Source organism: Aquarana catesbeiana, linkage group LG06, assembly GCF_042186555.1.
Source record: "Aquarana catesbeiana isolate 2022-GZ linkage group LG06, ASM4218655v1, whole genome shotgun sequence".
Taxonomy (NCBI): Eukaryota; Metazoa; Chordata; class Amphibia; order Anura; family Ranidae; genus Aquarana; species Aquarana catesbeiana.
Genome location: NC_133329.1, coordinates 136,181,273 through 136,200,342, shown reverse-complemented (window position 1 = coordinate 136,200,342; position 19,070 = coordinate 136,181,273). Strand labels below are relative to the sequence as shown.

Sequence of the window (19,070 nt, the reverse complement as noted above, 5' to 3'; positions counted from 1 at the left end):
TGGCCAGTTCACAAGTGCGCAGTGTGTTTTTTGCGCATTGCGTTTATGCACGTTTCACGTGCGTTTTTAACTGTGCTACCATTGAACTCTATGAGAATGCAGTTTTTTATTAAAAACACCTGAAAGATGCAGCATGCAGGACTTTGATGTTCTTCCATCAAAACGCATGTTCTCATAGAGTTCAATGGTATTGCAGCTAAAAATATGTGTAAAACGTGCATAAAAACGTGATGCGCAAAAAATGCACTGTACACAATAATAATAACACTTATGTTACAGTTTTATGCAGTTTTACATGTCAAAGAGAAACAATTTGTAATATTATTATTATCGTTATTATTATTATCACACATTGTCCCACTTTGATATGTAAAACTACAAGAAAACTTTATGTGTGTAACTAATAAATACATACACAGGAATAATGATAATAATAATAATATTAAAAAGAAGAAAGAAGAAGAAGAAAAAGAGAGAAACTAATTATAGTATTATTAGTGTTGTTTTTATTGCTATTATTATTAATAATATTATTCCTCTGCATGTATTTAAAGTGATTGTAAAGTCTCGTTTTTTTTTCCTATAAAAATAACAACATGTCATACTTACCTGCTCTGTTGCAGTGGATTTGCACAGAGCACCCCCGATCCTCCTCTTCTCGAGTGCCTCTTCGTGATCCTGGCCCTTCCCTCCCATTTGGTGCCCCCACAGCAAGCAGCTTGCTATGGGGGCACCCGAGCTGAGCCACAGCTCTGTGTGTTCATTCAGACATGGAGCCGTGCCCCCTCTCTCCCCTGACTGACTATCTGACTTTGATTGACAGCAGCAGGAGTCACTGGCGCCATGCTGTATCTCAGCCAATCAGAAAGGAGAATCTTGGGCGGCTGAGATACTCTTGGACATCGCTGGATAGAGAGGGACCTCAGGTAAGTATTAGGGGGCTGAGGGGGGTGCTGCACACAGAAGGCTTTTTATCTTAATGCATAGACTGCATTAAGATAAAAAAAAAACCTTCTGCCTTTGCAACCACTTTAATATTAACATGTGTAAAGTTTTTTGCAGTTTTACATATTAAAGAGGCACAATGTGTCAAGAAGTTCTGCAAAAGAAGAAATAATGAGCAGTTCACAAGTGCGCAGTGTGTTTTTTGCGCATTGGGTTTATGCATGTTTCACATGCGTTTTTAGCCATGCTACCATTGAACTTTATAAGAATGCAGTTTTTGATAAAAGCGCATCAAAGATGCAGCATGCAGGACTTTGATGTGCTTCCAACAAAACGCATGCTCTCATAGAGTTCAATGGTATTGCAGCTAAAAATGTGTGTAAAATGTGCATAAAAATGTGACGTGCAAAAAACGCACTGCACACAATAGCAATAATAATAACAATCATATTACAGTTCCATGCAGTTTTACATGTCAAAGAGGATCAATGTGTAATATTATTATTAATATTATTATTATCGTTATTATTATTATCACACATTGTCCCTCTTTGATATGTAAAACTGCAATAAAACTTTATGTGTGTAACTAATAAATACATACACAGGAATAACGATAATAATATGAAGAAGAAGAAAGAAGAAAGGAGGAAAAAAAAAAGATAGAAGAAAGAAAGGAAGAAGAAAGAAGAAAGGAAAAAGAAAGAAGAAAAAGAAAAAAGAAGAAGAAGGAGAAAGAAAGAAGAAAGAAGAAGAAGAAAGAAGAAGGGGAAAGAAGAAGAACACGAAGAAGAAAGAAGAAAGAAAGAAAAAGAAGAAAGAAGAAGGAGAAAGAAGAAAGAAAGAAGAAGGAGAAAGATGAAAGAAAGAAGAAAAAGAAAGAAGAAAGAAAAAAAAAGAAAGAAAGAAGAAGAAAGAAGAAAAAGAAAGAGAGAAGAAGAAAGAAGCAGAAAGAAGAAAGAAGAAAAAGAAAGAAAGAAAGAAAGAAAGAAGAAGGAGAAAGAAGAAAGAAGAAGGAGAAAGAAGAAGAAGAAAGAAGAAGGAAGACAAAGAAAGAGAGAAGAAGGAAGAAAGAAGAAGGAGAAAGAAGAAAAAGAAAGAAAGAAGAAGAAAGAAGAAGGAGAAAGAAGGAGGAAGAAAGAAGAAAACAACTAATTATAGTATCATTAGTATTATTTTTATTGCTATTATTATTCCTATGTATGTATTTAATAATAACACATGTCAATATTTGTGCAGTTTTAAAGAGGGACAATGTGTCAAGAAGTTCTGCATAAGAAGAAAAAAAAAATCTGCGTTGGGAGCTGACAGTGGAACTTCACCATTGTTAGGAAAATGATTATTAGCACGACTTCCACTGCAAACCTTTGAGAAACTGACGCCCTCTCCTTGCCCCAACTGGAGCTGCAGAAAAAAAAAATTCACCATGAAAAAAAAAAGGAGAGAGAGGAAAAAAAAAAAGATTTACTTTTGGTTTAGCTCTGTCCTGTTACTATCACTGTAGCGTTTATTTAGCCAATCTCCTAAGTGTGACGTGAAGTAGGCTGGCTCGATGGCTTGCTCATAATATTTAACACACCCACAGGAGGAAGGCAGGGGCTGCAGCATTGCTAGTTCAACCAGTCTACAGCTTTCAGCTGAAAGGGACTTCACACTGCACCTGCCAAAGACCTTCCCTTCTCCCTTTCACCTCCATTCTGTCCTTTTCTTTCGCTCTCCCTCCTGTACTTTCAAGCTGACATGAACCAAGGAATCAAATGATTGCAAGGCAGCCAACACAAGCTCAGCCTTCTATTCCGCTCTGTTCTTTGTGCAATAATTCTAGCTTGTGTTGCAGAAATGTCCACGAGCAGCCTGCTTGGATGCAGGATCAAAGAGACCTGACTGGTGACAGCAGCCCATTGGATCTTCCTTAGGAACTGGTGCTTGACAAGATCTGGACCAGAACTTCATTTCCAAAAGCAAATGCTTTCAGGAAATCTGCAGAATTGGATAGTCTTTCCGCTGCTGCTGCCGTACCAAGGGGTCAGCTCACTAAGGATGCCAAGCAGAGCGACATATGATTCAGCCAAGCATTCCGGATTGTTTAATTCATCTCATAAACCCGTGCATTAATTTCCTATTCCAGCTACGTACATTCCTGTGACTCCTGCTAGCCAGATCCATCCATCCCTTTTAACGCCCCCCTTTCCCCGTGGCAATAAGACTTCAGAAAAACTCCTGACTCTTAACGTCTATTTTTGTTTTTTGCTTTTACGTGTTACAAATATCCCTTTCCCGAAAAAAAAAAAAAAAAAGATTTATTTATAAATAGAGTATTAAGTCTAGATTAGGAGAGAGCACTTTTTGTAATTGGGGAATTTTCTACAATCGCTTTTTCTGTGAAAGAGCATTTTATAAGTTTATCGTCAAATTTACTTTAAAAAAAAGTGTGTCAAAATAAATTTAAGAAAAATGAAGTTGATTTTAGTGCGCAAGTTCAGGGTGTTAATCTTGATGGTGTTTCTGATCGCTTGCACAATGCATATCATGATAGATTTATTACCAAAGCTGGAGAAGAGAGCGACGAGAAGTGATGGAGATGCAGGATGTTCCTGTACGCACAATCTCAACGAGGACTCCCAGGGATGGGGGAAACAGAGAGCCAAAAATACCGCTGAATCAGGTTGGCCTAATAAGCACACGCTGAGGATCTTACAAGATTTCAGCAGTGACCCCAGCTCCAATCTCACTTCGCACTCGCTGGAGAAAATCACTGGAATAATGGACAAGAACGAGTCCTTTAAAAAACTGGAGAACCGTGACATGGTCAAAGACTTGAACCACAAGCAGCTGATCGAAGATGGGAATATAAACAAACGCCAGCCTGGCGCTGGCTACTCAAGGTTGGCTGCTCTGTTTCAGCACCCTCTGTACAAAATGGCTATTCCTGAGCTCACCGAAGATGATGTCTTGTTTAACGTGAATAGTGACATCAGATTTAACCCCAAAGCTGCCGAAAACCAGGACTGGTAAGTTGGTCCTTTTTAACAATTGACATGGAACTAGAGGGTGCTGTACTTGTATATCCTAGATAGGCATAATGTATTGATAATGTGACCTAATGAGGTTATTATGAACTAGGGTGCAGTGTATAATCCTATACAGTTATTATAGAGTGCAAAGTGCAATAATGTTAAGTTCACATTGCAGGTAAGGATACTAGCTAAGGTACCAATACTCAAGAGCTTGAGATCATTTGCTTTGGGGTGATCAGACCCTTAACAGATCCCTTTGTCAGCTAATTTGAATGCCGACTCTGCACGGGAGCTGGCCATACATTATAAAATTCTCTAGTTCAAGTTCCTTTAGATTTACCTTCAGTTATGTATTGCAAGGGCCTGCCTGATTACATATAATTAGAAAGTTTTTAGGCAAAACCTTATATGGTTTTGTTAAATCTAAAGGAAAATTGTACAATGTATCGCCAACCTTAGGCAATAAACAGCAAGTCAGGCTTATTACAGCTATGCATTCGAAGCAGAGAACAATAGGAAACTGGTCAAACATTTCCATCCCACTCAACTGATATTTTATAATAAACCGCAGTCATTTTACTCCATATGCTGTCAGATTGTTTAGATGCTTGCTCTCTATTCATCTTTGTCATGTGGCAGTAAGACATATGGCTGCCTTCCTGATTGGTTGCTCCTGGTTACTGCATATCATTGATCATTACACTGCCATTATTAATAAAGGCTAATCTATAATGTCTTCATACAGTGATAGCACAGTTTTTTAGAATAAATCAAGCACTTCAAATCTGGCCATGCTAAGAAAGAAGCAAAAATGTTCTTTTTTTTTCCCATAAAATCGTAACAAATGTCAAACCGATGCAAGATCTGTTAGTGTATTGCGTTAGAATGTTTTGACGTGACATATAAACCATTTGCATTCTGGGAATGTGTCTGTTTCTTCATTCAGAAAAGGTAAGTAGGTCATTCTCTGGGGGTTCTTGATGGTTCAGCTCTCGCAGCTCGGATTTTCATGAGTAAGACTAAACAATGCTTGCTACAACCGAGGTTTTTATGTAAAATGAGCAAATACATGCAATTGTGCAAGGGGAGCATCAACTTTAACCTTGTTGTCCTCTTGGTGAGGAACAGGTACATGAGCGCCTAGCTAGACCTGATAATACCCTGTCTTTTAGCCACAGATATTTTAATATTTAACCAAAGTACACAATCAGGTGTTTTCCTTTTTCAACCCTTGATCTTCGACGGCTATCAAAATAATGGTTAAGATGACCCTTTCCTTCTTTTTTGGGAAAAAAGGAACCAATTACAGAAACAAAGCAGGCAATAATAAAACCATCAGGTTTAGCTGACTGTTGAACAACAGCTCCCTCTTTCAAGCTCAGTGACATTGTATTGTCTGAAACGGCCGCATTGTAGTTTTCTATAGAGCAATGAGATAATTGCAGGATTCAGGTCTTAATTAAAGCGGCGAAGCAGACCAAGCCTATGAAATAAACCATTTAGACCATGACAGGGTGCAAGTGCTGCCCTGTGTGCTGGAGCAGATCTCTGCTTACAATAGCCTTTGATGTCACAACAACAGGCTGTTACCTTATCTGATAAATCAGCTTAGGCTGGCATTATTCCATATTCACATATAACTTCAGCATCCATACAAAATATCTGCCTGGAGGGAGTTTTTTTTATTTTATTTTTTCCACTGCTTTAATGGCTTTTAGATTATAGATGCACAATAATTGAAAATAACATTTGAACTAATAGGTCTTAATTGCTTTTACCTGCCATGCCCCAGAGGTTAATTCAATCACTCAATGTTTCAGGATTCGAATTAGACGGTAGTCAGAGGCGGATGCTTAGCATTTTGTTTCTCGTACTAGGCTGTGTGTAGTACGCCCCAGGCCTCTGTAGCACTGATAATGAGGAAGACCTATTTATAGGTAGATTGCCAGGTGGTGTGTTAATTTTTAATTAAAACATGTACCACTGTTTCCTATGTTGGTTAAAATAGCAAACTTTAATATATTTTATGTGCTTTGACGGGGGGGGGGGGGTCTTATTATAAAAATGATCTCCACATGTTATAAGATTATATACACAGCTAGAGAGAGAGAGAGAAGAATAGCTTAATAAAGTTGACACCTGTGTGCCTGTGACTGTCATTCTAGCTACCATTTTAACAGTCAGTATCTATGTATGGGATGCATTTCCACCCAAAAGTAACATTTTAGTTAAGATGGAGCCTGGTGCACTGTGTCAGCCACTGACCTGTTAGGTGGGATTTACTAAAACTGGAGCATGCAAAATCTGGTGCAGCTCTGCATAGAAACCAATCAGCTTCTGGGTTTTCTAAATGAACAAGCTGAAGTTAGAAGCTGATTGGCTACCTTGCACAGCTGCACCAGATTCTGAGTGCTCCAGTTTTAGTAAATCCCCCCCATTATGCCTTGGACACTCCAAGTCCACCTTCTTGTCATAATTCCTCGACTCTGTTTTTATCCATCTGAGACTTTTGAATATTCCCTGCTGGTGTGCAGACCTATAGACTCAAGAACAAAGATCTCACCAAGTGAGCCCCCGAGAGATATGGGAAATTCTCAGGTGGTTTAACTCTATTTCAGCATCTTCCAAAAACTGAAATTGTGGGACGCGTTGACATATTTGGTTCTAAGCCTGCTTTTGTACTCCTAACACAACTTGTGCAATACCTGATAGAGAATGTATGTCCATTGCAGACTTACAGGCAAGTCCCATATTCTTCAATATTTTGAATTTAGTGACCTGCAGTATAAATTGCCTCCATTTAAGACCTCATAGATCTTTTCTTGGAGAACCTGCAATTTATTTCTGCATAAAAGACATTGCCAGAGGTTTAATTCACTTAGTAGTATTAAAATATTTAACCCATAGATTTATTGCAAGATTTGCATGAGCACTTAGTGGCAGAGGAGGAATAACTGATATTAGCAATTGTATTCCAATCTGCAACTTTGACAGCAGAAATGTAATTTATTACTATGGTTGGCATGCCTTTCTTTTCATAATTCAGCACCTATGTTCTGAAAGAGTCCCTTCATCCATGTGTATGTAGTTTAAACCATCACTTTCATTCCTAACTTTCTTCATTTTATACAGAAATAGAGCCAACTAAAGTTTTCTTGCAGGAACGTTGTTAATGGTCAGCTGATCTGCCTTGGTCTACATACAAATTAAGAGTTCATGGTTGTAGTAATAGTTTTTGAGGAGGGAGAAGTGGGTAGAGCAGAGCAAAAGCAGAGGAAGGAACTCTGCTTTAGATAAGTTGTCTATAGACACTAGAGCAGTCTTACTCAGCTAGAGTTCCTCCAGAAGTTGCTAGGGGTTCCTTGAGCTGTGAGCAATGGTGGATCTTGGTCTCCCACCAGCACTGACTATCAATGTTAGGGGGCAGTTTTTCACTGGCATCAAATGTAAGGGGTCAATTTTACACTGACCAACAATGTAAGAGGACACATTTCAATTGATCGCTGGCATAGGAGGGCACAACTCCACTGGCCACTAATGTAGAGTTTTCACAGTCTTTTTCTTTTCTGCCAATTATTATTCATTTATTTTAATGAGAGCAAGGGGTGAAAACTGAGTGCCAGGTTCTTTAGGTACAGAACATTCTTTATTATTTTGTTTATGCTTGTATGTGCATTTTACTGATCACACTAATATAGATACAAGTGTTTTCAGGGGTTTCCTAGCAGCTGAAAATTGTTTCAAGGGTTCCCTCAGGATAGAGGTGTTCAGAAAGACTGAACTAGAGGGTGGTCAGGTGTCTAGGTACAATCTAAACAAACCCAGACGGTCAGAGGCATCTAGCCCACCATCACTTCCCTAAATATAAAGAGTAGCCTCGGGCAACCATATGGTTGGAGGAGACATACTGCAGACATCTGATGTTGGCTTATCAGGGAGAAACCAATAGGGACCAGACAAGGTTTTGTGCGAATAGCTCATTCAAATTATATTGCCAAATCTGACTATAAACAAAATGCCACTGGATTTCTATGGGCACCATTAATAGGTAGTTCCTCATCAAAGTTGTGGCAGTTAACAAGGAACCATGTCAGTCTTTAGTGGTAATTGATAAAAATGTTTTTTTTTATAAAGTTTTAATGTACAGTACCCCAGATAATAGAGTTTGGCAGGAAAATAAAGACACATTGGAAACAACTGCTGCAGGATAGTGGTAGTGAGTGCTCCCTAATTAAAACACTCCTAGTGAAAGCTGAAAGACATTATGGGGTTGATTTACTAAAACTGGAGAGTGCAAAATCTGGTGCAGCTGTGCATGGTAGCCAATTAGATTCTAACTTCAGCTTGTTCAATTACGCTTTGACAATAAAACACAGAAGCTGATTGGTTTCTATGCAGAGCTGCACCAGATTTTGAACTTTTCAGTTTTAGTAAATCAACCCCTATGCATGTAGTGTAATGCAGGAACTTTCTTAAAGGGTTTGTCTACCTAAAGCTAAAGTTAGAGCCCCTCTCAGTACAGTGCTCTGTAATAATGAGTTGCACCTTGCCCAAAGATTAAGGTAAGTGATACTCGGAACCTTGTCTGTTTATTGTTGAGGTTAGCTTCTTAGGTGCCTGCATCATCATGCAACCTGTTTTTAGAGGCAGTTGCTGAAGGATTAGATTATTTATTTCGCATATTTATTTAGTACTGACAAAATATGCAGAACGTTACACCGCAAATAAAACTCTTCACATCAGTTCTTGTCCCCTGAAGGCGCTTACAGTCTAAAGACTCTACTTCAGTCATATACAGACACTGGGCCAATTTGGTTAGAGTCTAGTTAACCTACCAACATGTTACTAGCTTGTAATGGACTCCAGGAAGAAACCAAAACAAATTAAATAAAACATTAAAAAACCTTTACATTGAAATTGTTTTTGATGGGTTTTACAACTGTAACTCTTTTTCTGCAAGGATATCTGAATGTTCACTTCCATATATCTTCCAACTGCGTCAGATAGTCAGTTGATAGTGATAGTACATGAAAACCTCTGAGCACTGCAATCTGATAATACTGCCTATGCCATGCATAAAAATAAATATTTCTCTTAAACCCTGTAAGCTATTTGAAGTTTTTACAGGTTTGCTTATGTGTAATGCTTTATTAAATTGGATGTTGGTTAATTCTATTCTTTCCCTGGTAGTCTGCCGTATTATCTGTAGGCAGGCACACTTCTAGAAAGCACTTTTCATGGTATATAACTCAGCTAGATTATACCTAAGATACCTTCTAAATAGCCAGTTTGTAACACATTGCACACTATGGCTCATTGTTCTCCTTGTCATCAGTATTAAATCACAAGCCTGTAGGCAGCAGGCTATGAACGCCTTCAATGGCTTCTTATGAATTCACATCTTACGCATTGTCCTTCTCTTTCACAACAGGCAAAATGTAGCAAATGAAGGTAGCGATGAGGAGGAATTCTTGCCTACTGGAGAAGCTCATGTAGATTCCTATCCCAACTGGTTAAAGTTTCACATTGGAATCAATCGGTACGAGTTATATTCCAGACAGAATCCAGCCATAGGAGCTTTACTGCAAGATCTCGGCAGCCAGAAGATCACAAGCGTTGGTAAGTTTGTCCTGTTGCTGATTCTGTTTTAACAAGTTTTACCACATGCTATTCTGGAGTCCTGTTTTCTGTTTTAATAGCTTCATCCCTGTAGTATACCCCTTATCAACCAGAGCATTTTTTATGGGCCTGTTTATTTGATGATAAGTTGGTCATGCACATATATATTTTTTTACTAGACTCCCTTTTGGCAATACTGTTATGCAAAAACTATTTTATTTTCTATGAAAAAGATTGACGGAAACTGTAAAAAATAACAAAAATAGCTAAGGGGAGAAAGGAGGGAAGAAGTTAAGCAGGACTAAATAGGGTTAACAAGGGGTTAAATAGGAATACATTTTATTAAAAAAATAAAATAAAGTTGTGGGGTTTCTTTAAGTGATGTCATGTACAGAAAAAAGGTCACACCTTTGATTTATATATGAATGAAATAAGAAATATAATCAAACAATATATTGTTATACTGTATTGTAATTATTCGGGGACACTTGCAGACTATTTGCAAGTGTCATTTTATACAAGAGCAACTGCATTTTGCCATCCATTCCTGCTGTGTAATACAAAGCAACTACAAAAAACAAACAAACAAGGGAGAGCGCACAGGCCTAGTGTATTATCCAGTAAATTTTAATAAAAAGTATGATAAAAAGAACTACTCACAAACATATGAGTTAAAAGTGCTCATCAAGCCACACATCTGTGGCTTAGTGTTCCCAGACTGAACAATCTCCAAAGCATAGGGGGGACCTCCCTGTGGTCCCTGCTGGCTAAAGTGTTTCAAAGGATTTCCTTCCTGCTCAGAGCCAAACAGAAAATCATCTGAGGAAAAGGGAAATCCTTTGAAACGCGTTATCATGCAGGGACCCCAATGAGGTCCCCCCTATGCTTTGGACACTGAGCCATGGATGTGTGGCTTGATGAGCCACACATCCATATGTTTATGAGTAGTTCTTTTTATCATACTTTTTATTAAAATTCGTTGTGTAATGCACTAGGCCTGTGTGCTCTCTCATATTTGTTTGTTTGTTTTTAGTGGTTATAGGACATCCCCAGTCCTAGAGGGCAGCAAGGCTTCAAGAGATTATCCATGTGTGCATTGGACTTGTACTTGTACCCCACTTGGCTATCACACTTATGCGCAGGAGACAGTTGTTGTTGAAGACAAAGCAACTATTGGCTGTCATTTTGACAGCCGGTAATTGCTGGTAATAACGGGGCAAGGGAAGAGTAGCTGGATGTAAGAGAGGCATCCTAAAAACGTTGTTGTCGTTTTTTGAGATGCATCTTTTACATTCAAAATTTGCAAGTGCTTAAAGCAGCTATAAAGCACATAGGTTAAATTAGGTATGTATTATGTATTAATTTAAAAAAATAATTAAATGTGTTTTATATGGAACTAGAACAAGTCCCTTATTCTTTCCTGATATCAGCCTCCTGCCATCCCTTGCACAGCAGCACTCAAATTGAGAGAAAGAAGGGGCAATACTAGGAGCCAACCAGGCTCTGCTGCAGTGCATATGTCCATCATTTTCCAAACAGGAGCAGAGGGGCTGTGTCTGGTATGAGGTCTGACAAGAGTGTCTAGTGCTGCCAGAGAACTTTTTTTTTTTAGAGGGGAGGACTTGGGGATGACCTATGAGTGTGATTGCTCATTTATTGTCCAATCAGGGTGAAATCAGGACCAGGTTATAGTTCTCAGCTGCAGTGGGCTCTGCCAGGATATTTTTTTCTGCCTGGCAGGGATGCCTGGATGGGATGCCTGGATCTGAACAAAGTTACAAATCCCTTGTCAGGTATAAAAGTTCACATATGTGTATAATAACTGTGTGTTTATGGTCCCCTGGAGTTCAGCTTTAGAGCCCATTCACACCAGGGGACATGCGTTATTCTCTGCATAACACAACCTATTCACTCCTTTGTTATTTCCCGCTTTGACTACTGCAACTCACTCTTCACTGACCTACCTTTACACAGGCTATCCCCCCTTCAGTCTATTGTGGATGCTGCTACTAGACTAATATACCTTACTAACCAATCTCTGACTTCTGCCCCTCTCTGCCAATCTCTTCACTCGCTTTCCCCACCCCATCGTATAAATTCAAATACTAACCACGACATACAAGGCCATCCACAACATTGCCCCCAGCTACATCACCATACTAATCTGCAGATATTGCTCAAATCATCCTCTTCATTCCTCCTAAGACCTCCTGCTCTCTACCTCCCTTATTACCTCCTCCCACGCTCGCCTCCAGGACTTCTCCAGAGCCTCTCTCATCCTCTGGTACTCCCTACCCCAGTATGTCTGGTAAGCTCCTACCCTGTCTGCCTTTAGGTGATTCTTGAAAACTCATTTTGTTAGGCAAGCCTAACCCACCTCCACCTAAGAACTGTACTTGAGTCACCTCCATCAGATCTTCCTCTGCAGCTATTACCTTTTGTACCACATCCCCCTCCCTTTAAATTGTAAGCTCTATGAGCAGGGTCCTTCTATTTCTTCTGTATTGAACTATTTTGTAATTGTACTGTCCCCCTTTATATTGTAAAGACCTGCGTAAACTGTTGGCACTATATAAATTCTGTATAATAACAATAACACACACCTGCTGGTTAACATTATGTAGAGGTGATTACAATGTATTGCACCATTTATTTATTTATTTTGTACTTAATTTAAATGTCACAAATCATTCAAATTTATGCACTGCAGCGCATTGCAAGGTATTGTAGCAAGTTGCAACATTCTGCAATACGCAAGGATGCAACTTGTCCTACTTTTTTTTTTTACACCGATGCAACGTGATGGTGTGAACTGAAATAAAAGGACATATGGTACATTGCCTTGTCTGTGTTTTGGGACGCAACGCTGCCCAACACATATAGTGTGAATGGACCTCTACTGCCCTTTGTTTTTTGACCTCAACATTTTGGTAGAAATGCATTGCCCTACTACGTAGAAAAATAACTTACAGTATCTTTATTCTCCAACCAAGCAAGAGGCAATAACAAGACCTACACAGCCTAGTCTATAGGCCTGTGCAGGCAGCAGGCGTAGCAATGTGGCAGTATGGGTAGATGTATGTTGTGAAGTAATGTGTTTGTGTTTTACACAATTTCCTTAGCATGATAACAGATAAACAGATAAAGAAAATGAAGTAACCCACCGTGTATTTTCAATAAGCACATCGTTTTGGTATTTGTAATGAATATTTTTAGTGCTGACACATTTTAAATGCATTATGTAATATGTGTTATCATGATTGTGTTACATGTACAGATTTATAGATTCTGTCTCAATCTACACTAAATATATAGCATTGCAATGACTCTGCTCTCCTAAAGCTGGCCATAGATGGTTCGAAAATTGAACTAATAGTGCATTTTATTCACCCATCACTGTATCAAAAGTTTTCTACTTATTATTTACATATTTACATAGTTACATAGTTGGTGAGTTTGAAAAAAGACACAAGTCCATCAAGTCCAACCTATGTGTGTGCTTTTATGTCACTATTACATTGTATATCCCTGTATGTTAAGGTCGTTTAGGTGTCTATCTAATAGTTATTTTAAATTATCTATGCTCCCTGCTGAAATCACTGCTTGTGGAAGAGAATTCCACATTCTTACCGCTCTTATAGTAAAGAACCCTCTACACAGTTTAAGGTTAAACCGCTTCTCTTCTAATTTTAGTGAATGGCCGCGTGTCTTTTTTTTTCCCTTTCGCTGAAACGTTTTATCCCTATTGTGGGGTCACCAGTACGGTATTTATACATTGAAATCATATCCCCTCTCAAGCGTCTCTTCTCCAGAGAGAATAAGTTCAGTGCTCGTAATCCTTCCTCATAACTAAGGTCCTCCAGACCCTTTATTAGATTTGTTGCCCTTCTCTGGACTCTCTCCATTTCCAGCACATCCTTCCTGAGGACTGGTGCCCAGAACTGGACAGCATACTCCTGGTGCGGCCAGACCAAAGTCTTGTAGAGTGGGAGAATTTTCATTTTTATCTCTGGAGTTAATCCCCTTTCTAATTCATGCCGATATTCTTTTGGCTTTGCATTGCATGCCATTGCTGAGCCTGTCATTTACTAGGACCCCCAGGTCCTTTTCCATCTTAGATTCACCCAGAGGTTCTCCCCCTAATGAGTAGATTGCATTCATAGTTTTGCCACCCATATGCATTATTTTACATTTTTCTACATTAAACCTCATTTGCCATGTAGTTGCCTACCCCATTAATTTGTTCAGATCTTCTTGCAAGGTTTCCACATCCTGCAGAGAAATTTTTGTTCATCGTCAGCATTAAAGTATCACTTTTTTGTTTGATCCAGGTAAACTTTTGACTGGCGCTTAGAAAAACGTTTGTGTGAACAAAACTTTCAAACATGACTGTTCGTTTTTGGATATTGATAGTCGAATTGAGCACATTAACCATTAGAAAATCGAACAGTTGTTAAGTTCTGTTTAATTTCAAATCAATATTCTGCCCATCTATTGCAAGCTTTAGAAGCCACTTCTGAGATAATATTACTGCCAGCAAGGGGGTTTATTTACTACAGGCAAATAGACTGCACTCTGCAAGGGCATTGGCTCCAGAGCTCAGTAAATGAGGTGATGCTGCACTTTGCAAAGAATAACCCAATCACATGGAAGAAAAAAAAATTTTTTTGCTTGCTATGATTGGATGATGGAACTCGGCAGCTTTACTAAGCTCTGGAGCAAATGCCCTTGCAGAGTGCAACTGTACTTGCAAAGTGTGCAGTCTTTTTGCCTTTAGTAAATTAACACCAGTGTGCATAGTTTTAAGTCTTTCAGATTTGACTGTGACATGAAATGGTAAGGCACAACCTCTGTGCAGTACTGCTATATAAACAAATATGGCTGCTCCACATTATTACAAATGATCCCAAGAAACAGTCTTTATCTGAAACATTAAAAAAGACAATTTTCCATGCATAAAGCATTTGCACCCAAAATGAAATTTGAAAGTTAGACCTGTGCCCTCTAGTGAGTTTTCCATTTATGTTGAAAAGGCCTAAGCTGATGGCAGTGGTGTCTTGGTGGAAAAGATGGGGCAGATGTTCCTGCCAGGGTCCTGGACAACCCTTGGAGAACTCAAGAGATTTCCAGGTTTCATCAAAAATGCTAAAGCAAAAACATATTTGTTGGGGTTTTAGAAGGCTAAAGTCCACCTAAAAAGCAATCACCTGACTTACTGAGTTATGTTTTATTTTTCTGTATGTCAACACTAAGAAAACCTGTAAGGATCACTTAACTGGATGAAATGTCTTTTTTCCTCTTGTAAACTGCTTAACTAATTAAAGTCCAACTCCAGACTTTTTTTGTTTGCTTTACAAAGGGGAGATATATTTCTTTTGCATAAGGTGAGGGGAAAAAACAGCATTTAATATATGGCAGCAAATCTAACACTTTGCCTTGACCAAAAATTTAAAAAAAAGTTGTGGATGGAAATGGCATTTAGCTAAACTGTAGGTCTATAGAGCAGTAGTGGACAATTTGGGGTATCCTTTAAGTGACGTCCCTGTGGCACTTCCTAGTAATGATATAGCTTACCTAAAAGTGTCAGAGCTTTCTTTTTTTTAAAGTGCCAGAGTCACTTTAATTTTCCGAGAGAAGGAGAGAAAGAGAGGTCTATGGGTGTGATGACATCAGGAACAGTCCACGGCACAAGACCGCTAGGCCATTGTGGGGGGGGGGAGCCTTAGGGACTGATCTGATGCGGGCAGGATCGGAGGATTAGGTAGTATATCTCCGTTCTCAAATCTCCTAGACAAAAATGATTTGTTTCCCATGCAGTGCGGGCACAGATACACTGCACGGGCAAACTATTATTTTATGCCCAGAGTTGGGCTTTAGGGAAACAATGATACTGTATTAGCCCATAGTGAATCCATGGAAGGAAAATATAAAGAATGCACTCCAATACAGCAATACCATGTGTGTGTCTGGGACAGAAAGTGAGAAGAAATGTTCCCAATGGGAACATTACCAACATTAGAAAGCACTGCTGAGGATCTTACCCTTCCCATTATATCCATTATATCCAAAACTAGTAAGATGAGTTCCACTTACTTATACAACCACTGCTGCAATCATCTATTACATACATCAATGTCTATACCCACAAAGCAGAATTACACAAGAGCTCATGTGTGTCATTTTAGGTGTATGAACACATTTGCATGCAGTCACACTGCATAAGTAAGCTTTCCAATCTCAGAAATGTTAATATATGCTAATATAGACCATTAGAAGCAGACAATGACACGTATTTCTTTCCAGGCTTATTTGTTATTTTGTACCGGTTTAAGATGTATATTCATTCCATGGATAAAATTTGGATAATATTGGATTAATGTCAAGTTTATTCCGTGACCTAAAGAGGATTAATTAAGGCCTGCAGTTTGCAAGAATTCCCAGAGTAGCGCGGTGGGATCAAGCGTTGAGTAGAGGTATGGAAGCTTAATGTCAGATGAGTTATTCTGGGTTGGAGCTTGAGTTTTCTAATAAGGGGCCTAATGGGTTAAATTTCCGCATTCTAAAACATGGAAAGGTTCCCCAAGGGTTTTTTTAGCAGCAAAGTAAACAAAATGTATATTTGTAAAAAAATGATTATTTTATTGTATTCAATGAAAAGAGTTCAAATATACAAAGAGTTTAAAATATGAGCTCTGGTTGATGACATAAAAAAAACAGGGTGACCAAGATTGATTCTGACATTATACATCATAGGAACAGTGTGTTACAAATTATGTTACACCATAGGATGTATACCCCAATGCATTTTGACCCCTACATTCGTGGTCTTCTTTGGGGGGTTTTTGTATTCTAGAAAATACATCAAAAAAGGTTTTTACCATTTATACTTTACATTTTGGCGACATACAGTAAGAGTAGAGAACTAGTTCATGTATACTATCATATATAAACCATACATTGCTTCCTATCTATGATGGTATATTTACCCTTCAAATAATGGACCTCGCATAACCAGAGATTTAAAATGGTTGCATTCAAGTGATTCTGGACCTCCGCGTGTCTCTTTACTGTCCCCCCAGATGAGCCCCCAATCCATAGTGCTTGCAAGGAGCGACGTATTTTGACGCCAGGAAGGGAGGGAGTGCGGGAGTGGGCACCTGCAATTTGTAATGTAGGCGGCCAGAATAAGTAAATTGAAATCATTTTCATAAAAGTGCTCAGTGTTACTCCTAGCTGGCTAAGGGTCCCACTTGATATGATAAGTCAAATAATTGCAATAACTATCTATTTCAGTAATGTTTAATTAGATACTTATTATGTGTTTTTATTAGAAATACAAACCATTTTGGTTTGCCCATGGGTTAGATGATAAACCCATGGGATCAGATGATATATTATGCTATCATGGTCGGAGTGATTGTGCATGAAGTTTAAGTGCATGAACTAGGATAAAAGTGACCATGTGAGTTAAAGGGGTGACAAAATAGATGTGTACACTGTGAATGATTGAATGAATGATGCAGTACGCTACGAGTGAAATGCAGTGTTTGTACTGGTGCTTTTGAAGCAAAACCAAAAAACAAGGGGCAAAACAAAACCAAAACACAAACTAAAAATAAAAAATAATAAGTAAAGAACAGAAAAGTGCCAGTGTTGGTGCTGTAATAGGTGGACAAGGTTATTCAAGTAAAATTAATATGCAAAATTCAAGTTTGTTGTAAAGCCAATCTGTATGAGAAAATTTGTGCAAAAATGTGAATGGTAGTTAATGGGTTATCATCTAGCCAGTGTGTCCAAAACAGGACTTATTGTTCTGCCATCTTCTTTATGATATGAGCGTTATTGGTCCTCCAGGGATCACCTCAAGATCCACTGGAGGGGAGTGGCTATTAAATACCCTCCAATCAATATTGATTGGAGCATAGCAGGTGTGGTTCTCCCCCCCTTTCCTTCCATTCCCACCATGGTGGTCCCTGCCACTATTCGTGGCATCGACATGGCCCCCTCGACATTCTGGAAGGCCTAGGCCCCGGCATCCGCCGTTGTCCTTGCCGCAAATGCATGACACCAGTATGTCATGCGCGGCAAGGAGCCACGCACACACGTGACGTCATTTAACACGTCCAACGTCAATCGCAGGATGCCGTCAGCACGGTAGAGGCTCCCCCCAGTGGCCAAAAGCACAACTGTGGGGATACATTGGGGAGAATGGTGAAGAGTCACGTCCCCCCACCGTGCCGGGAAGCCGAGCGGAGAAGAAGGCACACCCCCCAACAGCAAGACCCAAAGGAGGAGCAACACAGCTTGTCACGGGAATCTGTTGAAAAACAAACAAAATATACAACAGTTATACAAAAACATTTTAATTAGCATTTTAATCTTGTATTGTTAGTTTATTCATATTCATTATTCTTCATATTTAAATATTTATATAGAAATTCTAATGAGCAATACATAAGGTGTATCTTCCCAAAATAATGAGAAAAGGGGGGATTGCACATTGGTAGTTACATTTATTTTAGTTCAACATTGATCCTCCTAGGTAGTTTTTCCTGATGCAAAACCTATAAGAAAGGGTGCATAAGAAATGGACTTGTTTAGGCCTGGAAAAACGGTAGCCTGGAGTCCAAATATCCATCTTTGTTCGTGCTGGAGTAGTGTTTTGTTCCAATCACCATCTTGATCTGGGATATGAATCTGATCGAGAACGGTGAAAGAAACTTTGGGCATCCTATAGTTGTGCTGTAGGACTAAATGTCTGCCTAGGGGAAGCTCTATATTCCCAATTTCCATACTATAGAGATGTTTTGAGGTTCTACACCAGAATTTGTGCTTGGTTTTGCCTATGTAGAAGGCCCCACATTCACATACCATCATATAAACAGCACCATGTGCTGGACAGTTGGCAAAATGTTTGGGATTAAAGCTTTGGCCATTTGGGAGAAGAAAGGATTTTTTTTTCTGATTAGAGGGCAATAGGCACAATGCCCACATGGGTAGGTGCCATAGAGGGAGTGTTTTTTGTTGGGCTTTTTATGATATTCACTTTTTACTAGCTCATCTTTTAGAGAAGAAGCTCGTCTAAAGGTAATTGAGGGAGTGTCAGGTAGAAATTGTTGAACCTTATAATCGTCTGTATGTATGGACCAGTGATTCTGAATGATTTCTCTGATTTGTCTGTGTTGTTGAGAAAAACGCATAATTATGTGCATGGAATCAACATCCTTATCACCCTTTGATTTATGTTTAAATAAGTGGTCTTCCCGTGGTTGTTGGGCCATTCTATTATAGGCTTTGCACAAACAGCAATGGCTGTAGCTTCATTCAAGCAGCCTGTTTTAAAGTTTCCCAGCTTCTGATTTGAACAATATTTCAGTAGACAAAGATATTGTCCATAGGGGATTGAATTTTTGAGGGGAATTCAATGAAAGCTATCTGGGTGTAACACTGTGTTTCCAGCAGTGCTTTTTCTATACAAGGTGCTGTTCA

The 19,070-nt window shown here is 39.0% G+C and overlaps 1 protein-coding gene across 1 annotated transcript in view; it reads left to right on the top strand.

The window, feature by feature from the left end:
- The first annotated feature begins 2,388 nt into the window (after nucleotides 1-2,388).
- FAM20C (FAM20C golgi associated secretory pathway kinase) overlaps nucleotides 2,389-19,070 on the top strand; it is a 256,797-nt gene continuing 240,115 nt past the window's right edge. The window contains exons 1-2 of the mRNA XM_073590989.1: nucleotides 2,389-3,956; nucleotides 9,394-9,581. Coding sequence (XP_073447090.1) covers nucleotides 3,400-3,956; nucleotides 9,394-9,581 — 745 coding nt within the window. The 5' untranslated portion in view covers nucleotides 2,389-3,399. The remainder of the gene's footprint in view (nucleotides 3,957-9,393; nucleotides 9,582-19,070) is intronic.